The sequence below is a fragment of the Acartia tonsa genome, chromosome 2 (genome assembly GCF_053477335.1).
Source record: "Acartia tonsa isolate MP-2025a chromosome 2, ASM5347733v1, whole genome shotgun sequence".
NCBI lineage: Eukaryota > Metazoa > Arthropoda > Copepoda > Calanoida > Acartiidae > Acartia > Acartia tonsa.
In genome coordinates, this window is record NC_137261.1 from 13,356,145 (window position 1) to 13,375,501 (window position 19,357).

The 19,357-nt window shown below is 32.9% G+C and overlaps 1 protein-coding gene across 1 annotated transcript in view; it reads left to right on the plus strand.

Moving 5' to 3' along the window:
* LOC145305000 (uncharacterized) overlaps positions 1-19,100 on the plus strand; it is a 45,849-nt gene extending 26,749 nt beyond the window's left edge. Inside the window, exons 2-19 of the mRNA XM_080146723.1 lie at positions 26-110; positions 1,067-1,166; positions 2,055-2,150; positions 2,942-2,994; positions 4,651-4,694; positions 8,081-8,148; positions 8,834-8,969; positions 9,291-9,368; positions 10,017-10,144; positions 10,424-10,592; positions 11,073-11,145; positions 11,548-11,621; positions 12,164-12,638; positions 15,828-16,131; positions 16,357-16,444; positions 16,772-16,834; positions 17,196-17,250; positions 18,846-19,100. Coding sequence (XP_080002849.1) covers positions 32-110; positions 1,067-1,166; positions 2,055-2,150; positions 2,942-2,994; positions 4,651-4,694; positions 8,081-8,148; positions 8,834-8,969; positions 9,291-9,368; positions 10,017-10,144; positions 10,424-10,592; positions 11,073-11,145; positions 11,548-11,621; positions 12,164-12,638; positions 15,828-16,131; positions 16,357-16,444; positions 16,772-16,834; positions 17,196-17,250; positions 18,846-18,931 — 2,169 coding nt within the window. The 5' untranslated portion in view covers positions 26-31 and the 3' untranslated portion in view covers positions 18,932-19,100. The remainder of the gene's footprint in view (positions 1-25; positions 111-1,066; positions 1,167-2,054; positions 2,151-2,941; positions 2,995-4,650; positions 4,695-8,080; positions 8,149-8,833; positions 8,970-9,290; positions 9,369-10,016; positions 10,145-10,423; positions 10,593-11,072; positions 11,146-11,547; positions 11,622-12,163; positions 12,639-15,827; positions 16,132-16,356; positions 16,445-16,771; positions 16,835-17,195; positions 17,251-18,845) is intronic.
* The last annotated feature ends 257 nt before the right edge of the window (positions 19,101-19,357 follow it).

Here is a 19,357-nt window from a genome sequence, read left to right on the forward strand (position 1 = left end):
TATTACCTATTTTTATTATTTTCAGAAAAAAATGCCGAAAGGACGAAGTAAAGGCTTCGGCCATTATATGAACAAAAAGTTTTTTCATCCTGGTAACCCGGAAAATTTAGGTAATGTGAATTTAATTGATTTCAGAAGTTTGTCAATTTCTACAGCGTTTTTAAAAAAGGAAAATGTATTGCTTAATTTAACCCACTTGCCATTAATAGAAATTAATAATCGATATCTTATTTTCTTCATTGGCTTGGGGAGTTTTGCATCATAAAAAATACTTAGCAATTTTCATCAAATTATGCTTATGTAAGGGGGGGGGGGAGTTTTGACACATTTGCGTAAACAGTGAGTATAGGCTTTATCTTTGGACTGAGAGGATAGGTTATTAGGGATAAAATCATTCTTATATGATGAACTTCCCCCAGATTTAAGATTTTTTGGATAGGCCTCCAGGCCTCCAGGTCCTCTCTGTACAGGTAAAAATTTAAAAAATAATTTTTTTTTGAAGAGTTAGAAGTAAACTTATGAAACAAAATATGCATATTTTTGAAAGTTATTCACATATTTGAAGAAAAAAATGCATATTTTGTTTCATAAGTTGACTTTTAACTCTTCAAAAAAAATTTTTTTTTTTAATTTTTACCTGTACAGAGAGGACCTGGAGGCCTGGGGCTCCGGAACCTGGAGGTCTATCCAAAAAATCTTAAATCTGGGGGAAGTTCATCATATAAGAATGATTTTATCTCTAATAACCTATCCTCTCAGTCCAAAGATAAAGCCTATACTCACTGTTTACGCAAATGTGTCAAAACTTCCCCCCCCCCTTATTTGTCTTAATGGTAAGTGGGTTAAATTAAGCAATATTTTCCCTCATAAAAATTAACTGTATTACACTGCGATGTCAGGTTCAACAACGAAGGATACTTTTTTTCTTTCTGAATACTCACCCTACAACCAACCCTTTTGGTGCACATTTTATGTCTGGAAGTGTTAACTCTGTTTTGTAACGAGATGAGCCTGTTTCAATCTTGGCTATGGTATTTTCCCTAATTTTTGTTATTCCTTTATTTAGAACGTGTGTACATAGCTAAAGAGAAGGCAGCAATGAAGGAGAAAATGGAAAAGGATAAACTTCAAGAATATGCCAGGGAACAAGAGACATGGGAAAATAGGTAGGTATTTTTGTTGTTGTTTGAGTAATAAATGTATAACTGAGACAACAACTTGGCCCTAGTGGTGGAGACACTTTTTGTCTGCTGGCAAATTGCTTTCTATTCAATTTTAGGGACTCAGCTTTGTAAATACTACCAACGCTATCAGCTGATTTCAAAAACCCAAAGTCGGGACAGGGTTCCTGCCCTGTGGGCAGTGTTACATATAGCTTATGTCCTCTATATTCTTTTATTTTAATGTTTGAGTTTGAACTTTACCTAAAAGAATCAAGAAAACATCCTTTATGCATATTGTATATTCTCTCTGAACAATGCTGCTATCAGCAAGGAGGATAAAGATCACCTGACCCTTAGTTTCATGCATAATCCTCCAACTAATATTCTCTCTGTACAAGGCTGCTGTCAGCAAGGAAGATAAAGATCACCTGACCCTTAGTTTCATGTATAATCCTCCAACTAATATTCTCTCTGTACAAGGCTACTGTCAGCAAGGAGGATAAAGATCACCTGACCCTTAGTTTCATGTATAATCCTCCAACTAATATTCTCTCTGTACAAGGCTGCTGTCAGCAAGGAAGATAAAGATCACCTGACCCTTAGTTTCATGTATAATCCTCCAACTAATATTCTCTCTGTACAAGGCTACTGTCAGCAAGGAGGATAAAGATCACCTGACCCTTAGTTTCATGTATAATCCTCCAACTAATATTCTCTCTGTACAAGGCTACTGTCAGCAAGGAAGATAAAGATCACCTGACCCTTAGTTTCATGTATAATCCTCCAACTAATATTCTCTCTGTACAAGGCTACTGTCAGCAAGGAGGATAAAGATCACCTGACCCTTAGTTTCATGTATAATCCTCTAACTAATATTCTCTCTCTGTACAGGGCTGCTATCAGCAAAGAAGATAAAGACCGTCAGTCCCTGAGTTTCATGTATAATCCTCCAACTGGAACGAAGGATAATAGTGCTAGCACCAGTAAAGGAAGGGATAATTTTATAATCTAAATAAATAAAAAGGCTGGCAATATCCAGAAAAGTGATGCTTAGGTATTAAATCAGACAAACAGACATACAAAAATAAACAATTGTAATATAAAGTTTTAATTTGATTTCAGTTTATATAAAAATGTAAAAGTAGGTACAAAAATTCTATATAAATCTGTCGCATGATTCCTTTTATACAGCATACTAAATTAAAATGGACGGACAAACTTACACGACATCCAACAAGTCAAGAAAATTAGAAGAATTTTCAAATAAATAGGTATTCAAAAGTAAAACAGATACCTAGTGTTATATTTAAAAACTAGCAGCTTCGCCCCTAGCATCTAGTGGCTTTATATTCAAAGGGATAATGTAGGGTAGAAAAATAGCCTAAAACTATCCTCAGACTGATTTACAAAAATAAAATAGCCTATAACCATCCGAGAACTTATAAGAAACTTCATTGTAAAGGAGAACCATATCAGTTCAACAGTTTGCGAGATCGTTTGCTACAAACAAAATAAAGCTTACTACTTTAAATTATAGGATAATGATGTTTTAGAAAGCAAACCGGCCCTTTATAAGTATGGCATATAACTGTGTATTAGATTTTTCGATAGCATATCAATGACAAAATTTTCTTTTTTTCACCTTTAGTACTTTGTTATCGTTGAACATAATTGTCCTAATAAATCCCCTATTATTTGTTTTGTCGTATAGGTATTCAAAATTTTTTTTAATTATTTTTTTTTAAACTTGATCCTATACTTTTATCCCTTGTGGTATTAGGAGATGATTTTAAGTTTGAATGGCAGAGAAATGCGCCTCGTATGGATCATATAAAGGAACAAAAATGCAGGGCGACCACTGCATACTATATATACTATTTATACTATATAGGATGAATTTGGATACTATATCATACTATATAACCAAAATTTACTATATATACTATATAATATTACCTTTATTTGAAAAAAATTTACTATATATACTATATAATATTACATTTATATAACAAAAAACGAATAATGTCAGTTTTGTGACAACGCCTCTTAAAGAACGTTTTGTCTTATTTTCATAGTAGGTTTTCTCCTATTTCTACCCAAGTACTACCCAAAAGTAACCTTTATATAACCTATAGTCTCACATTAATACCTAGCCTAATAATCACAGAGTATGCAAAAGTGGCAAAACTCCCCATAGACGTCCAAGGGGGGGGGGGGGGTAATGGGGCAATTACCCCCCCCATTTAAAATTTATCCCTACCTTGGGGGTGCCGTAGGCACCTCCAACCATTTAGGAGGGGGTATTTACCCCCCCCCCCAAACAATTTTGGGGGGGTAAATACCCCCCCCAAAATAAAAAATCTCTAATAAAAAAAAATTTTGTGCGCTTCGCGCGCATTTTTAATACTAAATATTTAATAAAATTTAAATTACCCCCCCAAAAAATTTTACCCCGGGGGTAAATTTTTTTTGGGGGGGTAAACTAAATTTACCCCTGCCAACAGATTTCAGGGGGGGTAATTACCCCCCCCAAGCAAATTTTACCCCGGAGGTAAAAAAAAATTTCGGCGCGCTTCGCGCGCAATTTTACCCCCCACCAAATACGAATTATCCCCCCCCTTTAAATTTTTTACCCCCCCCCCCAAAAAAAAAAGCTTGGTTGCTATGAAAATCCCCCCCCCCCCTCCTTATATGTGAAATTGCTTTGATAACAGCTTTGCTTTGGGTTTTTAGTTATTATTGATGATGTATATACTGTGTATTACTAAATAATTCAAAGTCCGATACTATATCATACTATATGAGTGGAAAAAAATATACTATATATACTATATGGATAAAAAAAATATACTATAAAAATACTATATTTTTTTTGTTTTGGAGTGGTCGCCCTGAAAATGTTAAATAATATGACCTAAATCAGACGAAGCTAGCCCGTAAAGAACATTTCAATTACATCCTATATAGTAAGGTTTTGTTGCCCGAAGCTATAGATCTCTGAAAATACTGGTCCGAATTGCTTGTACTTTAAGCATCATATTTGTCTTGGGGGTGGCTTTAGGTTTTTCCTGACCTCCCTTATCCTTACCTAGGTCTAGATGCAGCTAGTTTTATATATTGGAACAATTTAACAAATAAACAATAATTCTACAAACTTTTTTGGGTTGGTCACAGAAACTTCCTATCATCCTTATATTTGGAATAAATTAGAAATAAGATATTGTGGGAGGGGGGGAGAATATTTAGTTTTTTTCTTGTGTCTAATCACTGCAGGGGCCCTATCCATGGGAGGGGGGGGGGGGCTATACCTGTGGTGGCCTAACCCTGTGGGGCTACTGTGTACTAAATATAACTTAACTCAAAAACTACCATTCCCCCTTATTTTCAAAATATTTCAATAATAATGGGTCAGAGGTATTTGGGGCTAACAAGGCACTTGAAGTGAGAATGCTTTGATTTATTAATAAGAATCTATTTAACAATTTTGTAAAGGACGATCCGAATATTGTGGACCATCCATTTGGTATTCAGGTAATTAGTTGAATTCACCACGGTCCACCACTCCTAGTTTTGGGAATGCCCTATTCAGCATGGCTTCGTAACTGATAAATATTCGCTTGATTAGAACCAGTTCTCAGTCATACTGAAAAACCATGTATCCACGAATATCAAAATAGAAATAAAATAAAAAATAATAACTACCAGTTTTGTTATCCCGGGCCTTGAATTTTCTGAACTGCATGTATTAAATGTACCATAAAAAATTCTTCATTCTTGTAGGGTAAAGCGGGGCGATCTCGGTTTTGAGGTGAAGTCGGTATTTTTTTGACCACCTTCATTAAATGACATTTTTCTCCATGTTCTAATCGACTGACAGAAAAAAACATAAATTCAAATTTGTTCCTTATTAAATTGCCTACAAAAAAGTATGAAATGAAATTTTTGTAAGATGAATTTTTAGGGTACTTATTTGGTCTTAAAGTCAGACGACAAAAAAAAATTTTTTTCGATTTTTTTGCTTCGGTCGGAAAAACGGTAAGTTGGACAAAAACTGGTAAGAGCTAGGGCTTAGACGTCTTCAGGGGACTTATTAAGAATCTAATAGGCTATCCATTTCCGTTTAAAACTTTAAAAAAGCTTGTATAGTTTTTTCTTAAATCGACTAAAAGTGAAGCGGGGCGAATTCGGTTTTTTCACTTTTATACTAACTTTTTCAATTTTATATAAAAAAGTGAAATTTTCGAGAAAAAAAGTCAAATTTCTCGTACTTAGAAAAATTTATTTTTTTTGTAGAAAAAATTGTCCGATCTTTATAATTTTTTTTGTGAATGCTCTTTATTACATTTAGCAACTTTAACCTTTAGGGCATGCTGTAATTAAATCAATATGTCATAGGTTTTTTGAAGCTGGAAAATCGCAGGGAGTAAGGGAGGGGACAATGGATCGAATATTCAATTTTTAGGAGTCTCTGACTTTGGGGACTGGCTTAAAGGGAATGTGCATGAATTTAGCAGTTTCTGACTGAGTTTGGGGACTTGCGCATAGAATGCCGCTACTCTTTATGTATGTTTTGAATATTGCAGACGGGGAGAAGGGATAAGGGAAGTGGGGGGAAGGGAAATAAACACTCGTTGTGTTAGTTTGGACGGAGAGAAGGGAGAAGGGAGGTGGGGGCAAGGGGCAAGGGAAATAAACAGAATAAAAAGGGGCAGTCATATTCTTGCTAGCAGCTGGCCGGGTCCAATAATCTTTTAATATAAAAATCACACCAAAAAAACTCAATATATTTCATCAAAAACAAGTTGTGATTTCCCTTTACATGACGCTATGGAAATCTATTATTCAATTAACAATCCCTTTATAATTTCCTACAAATTTATTGGATTAAACTGGATTTCATGCCCTTTCTTTGATAACTCTTATATTGAATTAATTGCCCATTGTCCCCTCCCTTACTCCCTGGGAAAATCGACCACAGATTTTCCAAACTTTTCTCTTTTTTTCAACTTGATTTTTTTAGGAAATTTTGCTAATAGAACTAATTTTTTTTGGCCAAATCTATTCAAAATTGCCTGAATTTTAAGGATCAGGCCTTTAAAGTCATAAAAAGTTATTTTTTTCTAGTAGGGTAAGGGGGGGGAAATTTCGGTTTTTTTCGGTTTTTTTGAAAAAAAATGGGGTAAATATTAATATTTTCAAATGAAACCAAGACCAGTAGAAAGCTTACGGAAAGGACTATCAGGTCCTAAAAGGACATTATCCTAGGACTTTTAGAAGTTGGCCGAAATTGACCACAAAAAAGTTACCGATATTTCCCCACCACCGGGGGAAATATCGGTAATTTTTTTCAACCTAAAAAAAATCGATGAAAAACGGCCAAACGGCCAGTCGAACATAAATAATCATAATTAGTATAGGTTATAGGGATTATCCACAAAAAGTTTCATAATGATCGGACTATTCCTTCTATATTAAAAATGAATTTTTTTTAAAGACGCGAATTTTCGATTTTTTTTTTCGAAAATTTTTTTTTTTTAAACTTAAAATTAATATAAGAAAAAAACGTATTTTATTACTTTTTAGGCCTGATCCTAAAAAAGCTCACATTGAACTATAGATTTAGCCCAAAAAACATGAAAATTGATTAAAAATTGACCTCAAAAATTGAATTTGAAGCAAAAGTGTCATCTTTGCAAAAAATCTTGACTACATTTTAACCTTAAAAAAATCGATGAAAAAAGGCCAAACGACCAAACAAGCATAATAAATCATAATTAGTATAGGTGGTTGGGATTAACCACAAAAAAATTCATAAAGATCGGACTATTCCTCCTATGTCAAAAATATTTTTTTTTCAAAGGACCAGAAATTTTAATTTTTTCCTCGCAAAATTTTGATTCAAAAAATAAAATTAATTTTTTGTTTGTTTTTTATCTGTTCTATTCATTTTTAGGCCTAATTCTTAAAAAGTCTATATGGAATAATAGATTTGACAAAAGAAAACATGAAAACATGACCTTAAAAGTTGAATTTTAATTTCTTTTGAAATTACCGATTTTTCCCCCGGCGCCAACTTTGGTCATTTTTGAAAAAAATATTAACCCGATTTTAAAGCTCTCAACGGATTTGGAAAAAGCGGGCAATTTCTAGTTCAAAAAGTTTTTCAGATCAGCTGTAGGTCTTACCAATTTTTGTGTAGGTCGATCTTTACACACCTACTAAAAAATTTTTGGAAAAAAAAAATTTTTCGTCCGACTTTGAGACCCAATAAGTACCCTTAATATTCATCTCACAAAAAATTCATTTTATACTTTTTTGTAGGCAATTTAATAAGGAACAAATTTGCTTTTATGGTTTTTTTCTGTCATTTGAAAGGAACATGGAGAAAAAGGTCATTTAATGAAGGTAGGTCGAAATTACCGAGAATAGCCCCTTACCGAAACTTCCCCCCCCTTACCCTAGTATTTTTATGTTTTTATCAAAAAATTTCGAAAAAAAAGTCAAATTTCGCGTACTTCGGAAAAATTATTTTTTTGGGTAGAAAAAATTTACCTATCTTAATAAAATTTTTTGTGCATACTCTTTATTACATTTAGCAACTTTTACCTTTTGGGCATGCTGTAATAAAATCAATACGTCATCGATTTTTCGAAGCTTGAAAATGCCCTACCGACTTCGCCTCAAGGCGGGGCGAAGTCGGTGCCGTTTTAGAGATCAATTTTGACAAACTTCCCAAAGTCCTAGGTTTACGTCCTTTTAGGACCTGATCGACTTTTCCGAGATCTTTCTACTGGTCTTGGTCCCATTTAAAAAAAATAATTTTTACGATTTGCAGGTTCAAAAAACCGAAAAAAACACCGAGTTCGCCCCGCTTTACCCTAGGTATTACATTTTACTGTTATTTTATTTCATCTTAGGTTCAGTTCACGAAGTGTATGAAATGTCAGATATGGGGACATCAACATACAGACAAAGTTTGCCCCAGGTATCAATCTTTTATACTTTATTTATCTGTCTTTTTATAAATCTAATGTCCGATTCGGGGATATCAACATACAAAAAAGTTTGCCCCTGGTATCTTATCTTTCTGGCAATTTATCCTTTATTTATCTATCTATGTGTCTATATTTTTAATGTCTGATTCGGTCTATCTACACACTAAGTTTGTTCTAAGTATATTCTTTTTTTTATCTATATACCCTTTACATATTTATCTATCATAATAATAATAATTCAACTTTTATTCAATAACTCTTCAATCCTGTTATGAGATAATCACATAGACAGACATTCATAGTTAATATTAATATTACAGATGGTATATTATTAAAGGTTTAAATTATAAAGGTAACTATTCATGTTTCTATTTACTAGTGAACATAAATAAATTGTTGATTGGTTTGAACTATTGTGATCTCTCTTGGCGGCTTCAGGTGCGGATAGACCTCACGGGCTGAACTGTCGGGGTATCTGTCAATTTATATTTTATATATCAAATTTCCGATTCGGGTTTATCAACAATCATATAAAGTTTAAATAAAGAGTAGCGCCCAATCGGTTCAGCGGTTTCCGAGATCCCAAGCTTCAGATAGACGGACAGCCAGAATACAACTTCTATTCCACCCCTAACCAGTATGATGTCAGTTCTAAATTTCTTATTAAAATTCCAGGTATGGAAAGGCTAGAGACAACTTTGACAATAATGAAGAGCCTGCTGTAATAATCAATGAGAAGAAACTGATAGCTGATATGAAAGCAAAGGAAAGACTGGAATTTACAAGCTATGGAACTTGGGATAATGGGAAGGTGAATAATCTTTTTTTGTCCTCCTTTTGTATTTAGGTACTGAATGATTTATTCTTAGGTAAAAATGTTATAATATAGAATTCAAAAATAAATAAAATTAGGTCGGGGGTAGGTGGGATATTGTTCCGTTTTCCTATTTTTTATACTCTTGGTTATCAAACTTTAAGCTGCGATTTTGTTGGATATACCTTATCCCTGTGTCTGTCCTGTTCTATTGTTTAATATTTATTACTTTCCGAATTTTATAAATAAACCAATGCCCTTTTAAAAATCTATGTAGTAGGCCTATCTTCAGATTTTTAAGATGACCCATTATTGTAGGTATCCAAACAGTATGATCTTGTATATAGTGATGATGAGGGGATACAACATTCTGATATCATGTACAAACTACTACAGGTAAGAATCAGGGATCTAAAGAGATAAGACAATGGCCGATAAATTGATGTACATCTCCAATGATGATACGTTTTGACACTCAACTTAATGAAACAACAATCAAAATTTAATGACTATTGTAAAAAAGAATCCAAATGTTCTCTCAATCCCTGGGTAAGAACAACTTAAAATTTGGTTCTACTATTAATTCGTCAACAAAAGTTCAAAAGTACGTCCATTTGAAACAATTAAATTTGGTGTTTGAAATAATTGCTCAGAGATTGCGAATAGGAACAATTTTAAAAGCGTTACATATATTCTTTAATTACGACAAGATTGGTAGATATGAAACACATCTCTTCCATATTTTTTTTAACCATACCAATCAGCTGTTTATAAATATTATAAGTATTACGGAAATAGTAATTTATCGCTTCTTATTATTGACAGCTTTCTGCGGATATTAAAATGAAAAAATGATAAGATTTAAACCAGCCGAAGGCCCTGTCTATCAATATGGGTTATAATTTTGTGATCTTTATTTTGATATTAGTGGAAAATTGTCTTTAAAACGATTATATACAATATACATGATTTTTCACTAACGCTGAGAACTGGTTCTAATACTAGCCATACAGAAAATTATGTATATCACCCTTCCCTATATAGGAAATGAGAACAAAAGAAAGAAAAGTAGCGGAGCTAAGAAGAAAAGTGAGAAAAACGAAATCAAGCACAAAATCTTCAAAATCTAACAAGAGAAAAGTCGTGGAGAAAAAAAGTAGTCGGAGTAAAAGGTAATTTTTATATAAACTAGTTGATCGCCCCTAGTCTCTAAGGGAGGTCAGAAATATGAAGATTCCATGAAAAGTACAAACCAATTCGTATCAGTTTTTTCCGAGATCTTAGACTTTAGACAAAAACTTATTATTTTATAATACAGGATATCAACAAGAACTGTTTTGTACTTTTTTGTTAATTTTAAAGATGGTATGCAGATTTTATCAAAAAAAACGTAATTTTTACCGTGTTGTTTCTGCCTTTACCTTCCTTATTTGATCGGCCTCTTTTTATAGAAAGAAGAAAAAGTCAATCTCCGAATCAGAATGTAGTTCAGAAAATTCGGACATAGAAAAACATAAATACTCATCAAAGAGGAAGAATTCAAAGAGTAGTCACAAGAGTAAAAGTTCTCCACAGAGTAATAGTACCAAGAAACGTTACTACTCGGATTCTGAAAAACACAGGAATAATATTTTAGAACAGATTTATATTTAATTATATAAAAGATGTTTAATGCTTGTCAGTTCCTTGAGATCTCTAAAACTGCAGGACCTGCAAGTAAGCTTTACTACAACCAAAAAAAGATTCAGTTTTGTCTATGGCAGGTTTTGGACTGTTTGGAGTTGAAATTAAGATAGGCGCTATGTCAACCCCAAATATAAAATAACTTTAATTTAACAACCTAAGAAAGAACACATGAATCTAAAATGATTGGTAAATACTATAATACAAATAAAAAAGGGTTAGTTTTTCAATTTGACTGTCTGTTTGTCTATTAGGATCTCCGTAACAGCTAGATCAACTTACATCTTTTTAAAGTCATGGCTCGCTAGCAGGCACTAGGCTATTTTTTACTTTGTGGTTCTCTAACTTTACCCCAATCTTGATATAATACAAACATAATTAAATTTATCAATATCTGTTCTGAAATAAATTATGTCTAGTGTAAAGAGAACAAATAGAAAGAGTAAAGAATCTTCTTCTGAAAGTGAATCACAGAGCAACTCTGATTCAGGCACAGAAATACTCATTCTCTAACCATGTCCATTACTTTAACTCCCAGGATTAGCGTAAAGGATGGCGTGCCTGCCCGACGCTTTCGGGTTCGAGTCTGGTCCATGCCGCGGCATACTAGAGACGTTAAAAAAGGTACAAACTGCTGCAATGTCTGGCATGGGACACTAGTGACAGTAGGGGGAATGTATTGGCTCAGAAACGTTCGCAGCTCATTACCATGCACAGTTAGGACTTCGTGCTATCAATGGATTGGTTGTATGTTGGATGTTACTCACGTGTGTTGTCTGCTTTTTGTTTGTATGTATCTTATATATTTAAATATTTAAAATTTATTTATTCTTTTAATATACCCCTAGCTCTATTTTCTCTCGAAATGTAAATTTCTGTGCGTAAATTTAAGATGAAACAGAGACAGACAGTGACTCCAGCACAGAATCTGATAATAGTTCTGATCAACAAATTAATCAACAAACTAGGAACTTAAACACTTAATAAAGATGCTCTTAAAGTTATATGTTACTTCAAAAGCTCGGCAGAAGCACGTCAACTAAGCCTCAAATTTAAACCCGTTTATATGCTTTGAAAATATTTTTGATAATTAGGATTGCCATAATTGGTTATGTCAAGATTCAAGCTCAATTTTAAATTTTTATTAGGTCGATTTCCCTGTGGTTTACACGCGGCTGCCGAACCCTGGTTACCTGAATATAAAGACGTCATTTGTGTACTTTTGATTTTAGCAAAACGTTCAACTATTTTATAAAGAATTTTTGGAAGGCAAAACTCCATAAACTAGCTAATGTTTAAAAATGGAGTTTACTTCGTCTCTAAGTAGGATAGATGCTTTTTTATGTTTTTAAGCAACAAATTGCTTTTCATTAAATATAATTATTTCTATTATTTAAATAATTTCCATAGTTTAATATTAAGTTTCTATTCTAAGAACAAAAATAAAGTACTTAATTTTTTTCATCTAAACAGTATAATAAAGTTTTACTAATGTTTAAAAATGCTACAGACAAGCGTACCTGAAAAAGCTAGATGATATTCTATTTTCTGACATTGCCACTGTGCCTAATAAAAACAAAGACACTTCAGCTGACAAGAAATTGGCTGTCGTCGAAAAATCTGCTGAAATTACCAGTCCAAAATCAGGAGATTTAAGTAATACAACAAAATGTGATGAAAAAGTAACTGATAAATGTGATTCAGATTTATTGAAAAAAGTAAATTCACAACCAACGGAAAACAAGGATAGCAAAGAAACAAAACATAATTCTGCTGACGACGCAACATTAGAATCAGCAACCGTAGAAATTAAAGTAGAAGACGAAGTATTGGTGTTACAAGAACAAGAAGACATTACGGAGAATTTAAATCCGAATGAAGATCTTACTGTCAAAGAAAAAGCTGAAAGTTGTGATATAATAACAAAATGGGAGAATTGTGATAATCAGAAACCAGCTGGTTTTGATAACTCAAACAAATCAGGCACATTGAATAGAAAAATATTAAATGAAGTTTATGGTATTTTGATTCAGCAGGCTGGCCACAAACATACTATTTCCACTAATTCCACTATTTTTGCATACTATGCAAACTATTCCAAAAAAATATGCTATTTCCACTATTTCTTTGGATTTCAGATAAATCTTCAATTTTTAGGTAACTAAAACAAACTGATTTTTTTGATCATGAAAAGAAAGCCAAGTAGCAGGTTTCATCGCATTTTCACAGTATCTTTTCTCCTATTTCTAGTCCCTGCGGGGGGCTCTAACCCTGCGGGGCAATCATTAACACTTAACTAACCTAAAATAACCTATCAAATGCTACTGTGAAAATACGGCAAAATCGCTACTTTGTTTTCAATTTTTATTTAGAAATGTTTCCAGAAGAAAGTAGTCTTTCAGTTCAGATTGTTGTACCTTTATTGAAAGTTATTGGTATTTCTACATTCAATGTAAAGATTTTTTTTGAAAGATACCAAAACTTGGGGTAATTAGGGACACAACCAAAAAAATTTCACCCAATTATCTCTAAATCTAAGGGAGTAGCACCCAAAATGAAATTGCTGGTATGTCGTGTCACGTGTGACGAGTCACTACATTTCTCCCCCCCCCCCTTTTGCAATTAGATGATAGGGTTGATTTATCAATTACATAACACTTGTTGCTTCGCCCCTCGCCTCAGGAAAATAGCTTATTACCAACCAAGTTTTTTATGAGCTTAGCTGAAAAGTATAACCGATTAGGACCAACATACTTTTGGCTTTAGAAAAACAAACTTACCTACTACTTATATTATAGGATAAAAATTAAACTAAAAATAATCGTTCATAAAAATGTGGCTAATCTTCCTTTGAATCATAATTAAATCATACTGACAATAATTATAAAGTATCTAACGGTTTCGGACATCATATAATGCAGTTTGAAAACAATAGGACAACTTTAACATACCTAAATTATCGTCAAGAGCTATCCGTTACGTACGGACGAACATAAATGAGAACCTATTTATAGAAAAGCAGCACTTAAAAAAACTCCCAGCTGTAGTAAAGGTAAACAATATACTGACACTGAACATAACCTGTCGCGACAATATATTGACGTAAAAAGTATAAATTGAACATACACAACTTGAAATAGCGCAGCTACTGTCTATATGAAAAATGTTAAATATGCTACGTACTTTCTAATCATAGATAGGCTGGTTTTAAGAATTTAGAATCAATTGTATACTATTGGAATGTGTCGATCTACTTTAAATAAATATGCCATATCTAGTATATCAGTTTTATTTCAGTATTTAGTGTTCTCGCTGCGCTACATACTTTTGGACCGGATTGTCCTATATATGAACAACAAGGATGACAACATCCATAAGTAGCGAAGTACAAACAAATAAATATGAATTTAGATATTAGTTGTTTAAAGCATGTATATTAGGAAAAAATCACGAAACCTTTTCAACATTTGTTTTTAATTTCTTAATATTTATATTTCAGTACTATGACTAACAGACTGACGGTCAAAGTAAATTACACACTGGATGCTTAAACCAACAGGAAATTTAATTTTGATATATTTAACTACAAAAATTTTTAAAAACGGACCATAAACACCAAAGATAGGAGGAAAAATGTGAAAAATATAAAAATAGCCAAAAACCTGCAAAAAGGCAGTCTGACCGCTATTGATGTTTTCTTGAAACGACAGGAAATTTAATTTTGATATATATAACTGAAAACTTCGGAAATCGGGCCATAAACACCAAAGGTATGGAGAAAAATGTGAAAAATACAAAAATAGCCTAAAACCTGCTTAAAGGCAGTCTGACCGTCATAGTTGTTTTCTTGAAACGACAGGAAATTTAATTTTGATACTATAACTGAAAAATTTTTGGAAATCGGACCATAAACACCAAAATTATGGAGAAAAATGTGAAAAATACAAAAATAGCCTAAAACCTGCTAAAAAGCGGTCCTACCACCATTGATGTTTTATAGTTAATTGTGCTCCTTAATGGGAATGTTGTCTAAAAATTTCAGCCCTTTATCTTTTATAGGAGCCGAGAAAATCACGTTTCCCCCAAACTAAGACATACGGACAGACGGACATTTCAAATTACTGATAGCTAACCAACATTTTAAGGCCCTATAGTGTTTTAAATGCTTGCTATTTCATACTATTTTGTTTAAAATGCATACTATTTCATACTATTTTTAAAAAATTTGCATACTATTTTTAAAAATTTTACATACTATTGCATACTATTTACTTTTTTTTGCATACTATTTTATGCTATTTTGAAAAAAAGTCTGTGGCCACCCTGTGATTGTCCATTTGACCGTAAATTCCTTGGTAAAAAAGCAAATTCTATTTACATAAAAGGGGGGGGGGGGGCGAAAGTGACACTTTTTGAAACCAAAACTAAAAGTCAACAAAGGAACTCAACTAAAAAAAGAGTTACAGGTCTGAGATTTTGCATGGCAGTTGCTTTATAGGGGTACAATATGGAACTGTGAAGAAACGGCGGCGCAACCGCCGAAAACCGCCGTTTCCCGCCGAATTTTTTTTTGCCTTTTCTCGGCGGTTTTCGGCGGTTGCACCGCCGTTTCTTCACAGTTCCATATTGTACCCCTTTAAAGTAACTGCCATGCAAAATGTCAGACCTGTAACTCTTTTTTTTAATTGAGTTCCTTTGACTTTTAGTTTTGGTTTCAAAAAGTGTCACTTTCGCCCCCCCCCCCCCCCCTCCCCTTTGATATGATGCACTGAACGAAAATTAATATCACATTCCACGTTTTATTGACAATGCCAGCCGATTAAACTGTTGATATTTGCATTTTATCACTGTGCTACATTTGGAATGAAAATGTTTACAATTCTAATCGATTTTTATTACTTGGATGTTGCACCAGATTTTCATGTTACCTAATAAATAGATACACCCAGCTGGCTAGAATAATGAACCCCCACACCCATACAACCCCTTTACCCTATCCCCTCCCCTCCTACTTGATGAAAAAACTGACAAATCAGGTCCATATTAGCAAGCTAATTTGACGTCAAATTTTTCCTGTCAATATATCATTATCCACGTATATTCTACATCTATTGTTTCATGCTGTACTACATTTAAAAAGAAAATATTAACTATTCTAATGTTCAACTATAGATGAAATCTCTGCTCAAAAACAAGTTGATGATAGAAATTTTCCCTCCACCTTAAATAACGATATCTGTGATACCAAAATTCCCCATAAGATGGCACCACATGAGAATTATTTGAGCGAGGTGGATAAAATACTGGGTCTAAACTCAGGGGAAGCTTCTGAACAAGAAAATCTAGAGAAAATGGAAGAAAACGGGTTAACAGAATCTGAAATGAGATTATTCAACCTTATATCTATCAACAAGATTGATGTAAAGAATAATTTTGGTCAGGCCTACCACCACGACACTAGATGCCATTTTTGCAGGTAAATTAATTTACTAGGTATTGAAAAACTTGATGCTTTTGGCTGCGATGCCACGGCTGCTGCAGCTTTCAGAGTGTGGCTGTTGCTAAGGATGGGTAAGGTTGAGCATGTCCTTCTTTTACTCTTCTGCAGACAATTTTCCATAAAACTAATATAATATAGGTTGCCTAAAACCCTTTTTTCGACGCAATACAGCATAAAATAATTCTTTTTATTGTTTATTAGAACCAAAGAAACAACAGAACATTTGGCTGTGTGCCCAGTTTATGACAATTTTATGAACGGAAATGAGTTTAAAGATATCCATTCAAAGGTTAGTAATTTATCTGATTCTGCACCCTCCCCCAAAATATTCATAAACCTCTCAGTTCCATTGAAAAGGAGAACCATATTGGTTCAGCGGCCAGAGAGATATTTCCGTACCGACACATACACAAATACTGTTACTTTGATATAAGGATTTAATTTACACAAGTATAAATTTTTACTGTATAGGGCAACTTTTTTGGGATATTGTTTCAATTTATGAATTTAATCGGTATCTTTCATAAAATTAAAGGAATTTAGCGAATCTTCTTTAGAATGCCAAATTTATATATTGTATATAAGTATAATGATAATTTTTTTTTTAAATTTCTAGAATGTCAAGAAAGTGAAGCGAGCTCTTTCCAATATAAGAAAAGCACTCTATACAAGATCAAAGGTTAGTAAAAGTTAATGAGATATTTACATGAAGAGCATTTAAAGTGTTAAACTTTTGTGCTCTTTAGATGATTATATTATATTTATTTGGGACAAATACATCTTTAAAAGATGCATTTGCATATATTATAGAGCTTAATTTTTAAGTTTTAATATTTGAAGGCAAGGTGGATTTTCGCGTAGAATTAAAAATATTAGTTAGGGTTTTCTTATAACTTTTTGGGATCCCTTTAGACACTTACTGAACTTAACATAAAACTGGCATAACAGTATTTTCTAAAAATTAGTGAGAGGGAGTAGCTGGTGACCTTTTTAAAAAATAAGGGTCTGTAGATGTTTTATTTTATGGTTTTTTATTGTAGGCCTTATCAGTAACAAGCATTGGACCAATATCGGCAGCCAATATGGAACTTTTAGGTAACATAGCATGATTTAGTTTAAAAGTGTAATCGCATTTGAAAGTTGCTTCAGAATTTATGGGCTTGAGTCTCGGTCCAACCAATCAAATCTTAAGCCTCTGTGTTTTCAATTATATGATCCTTATTCCTTATGAAACAAATAGGCTAATTAAATTCAGGGAGTAAGGGAGGGGACAATGGGCAATTAATTCAATTTAAGAGGGTTCGCTGAAAAGCAATAAAAACCAGATTTATCAAGAAATTTTTACCAAAAATGGAAAGGGATCATGGTAACCTAATTTAGAACAAAATTAGTTCTAAGAAAACAAGGATGACAACATCCATAAAAGCGAAGCACTGAAACGGTAGGACAAACGGACATTAATACTTGTATAGTGTCTGAACTGAATAATCAGAATATAAAAGTATAAGATTCGAAGCAAAATTGTAAGTAAATTTGTTGAAAAACTGCTTGATACAGGATAATGTTTATGGACACACTTACATCTTTAGGGCTTGATTATAGAGTTGCTTCGCTTAAAATATTCTTTGTTGTCCCAGGAATCAATATACCAAATATCAGATCAAACGGATAATTAGATCATATAAAAATTCGTTGTTAAAAAAGTAGAAAAATCAACATGTTTAAAATGGACGCACGGACATTCTGGTAATGATTATAGAGTTGCTACGCTTTCTAAATCGTACCTAACTATTACAGGAATTACCATGCAAAATTTGAAATCGATAGGACAATTCTAACATGCTTAAATTAACGAATAAAAGCTATTTAAAAAAGTAAAAAAATCAACATGTTTAAAATGGACGTACGGACATTTGGGTAATGATTTTAGAGTTGCTACACTTTCTAAATCGTACCTAACTACTACAGAAATCACCATGCAAAGTTTGAAATCGATAGGACAATTCTAACATGCTTAAATTAACGAATAAAAGCTAACTATCTCGGACGGACGTACGGACGGACGGACGTACGGACGGACGTACGGACGGACTGACCCTAATTATAGAAAAGCTTCGCTTTTAAAAATCATTTACTTGAAAATTAAATTATCAACACATCACAATGTAGTAAACATTCTGTAATTAATCACTAGAAAAATCTTGTTTAGAACTACCTCAACCCTTCTGATATATTTATAATTGACCCCTAAATTCAAGCGGTTCTTAGATTATTTAATACATAAATATCACAGTAGAGTTTCTATACATGAAAAGACATTTTCTTGGGAAAAAATATTTGTTAAAACCAGCGATAAATAACAAACTTTTCTGTCTGCATATTCAAAACTAGCTCAGCAAGTTAGCGGGGCATTGATGCGCAAGTCCCCAAAATCAGTAAGAATCTGCTGTATTCGTGCACATTCCCTTTAAGCCAGTCCCCAAAGTCTGAGACTCCTTAAAAATTGAATATTCGATCCATTGTCCCCTCCCTTACTCCCTGAATTAAATTGCAATGGCTAATAAATTGACTCAACTTAATTAAATATTCCTTTGAATCATATTGTCATATTTAAGTTTATTTCCCGCTTTTTATGTTTCCTGCCTTTTTAAAATTAAAGACGACATTTACAAATACTTAATATTGTTTAGATGTTAGCAAAGAAAAGAGATCTTTGACCGAGAGTGAAAAGAAGGCTCTAGAAATTTTGGATCAACAAAGATTTAAAATATGCTAAACTATTATTTAAATGGTCTATCTATTGATACATGCCTTTTGTTTCAAGGGACCTCTCCATTTGGTTAGGCAACTCGTAGCACCTTGTTTTTTCTATTTGAAACTAAATTATTGTGATTAGTTCTTGTGATATTATTTATATTATTTTGTTAAATAAATATCAAAGCAGATATCTAAGAAGATATCTAATTTTAGCTTTGTTTCAACGGTTCTTAAGTTAAAGGTTTATGCATATAACAAGTTAAGATACCTATAGTAGTGATCATTTTAATGTTTCATTCGTAAGGGTTGTATCTCATTTTAATGCTTATTTTCAGAATTAATTATGTAATACACATTAGGGCGGGTTCATATCGTAATCAGACAAAGAGGGAATGTGCAACAGATAAAATTAACTTAAATGAAATTTCTGATCGGAAAAGAATTT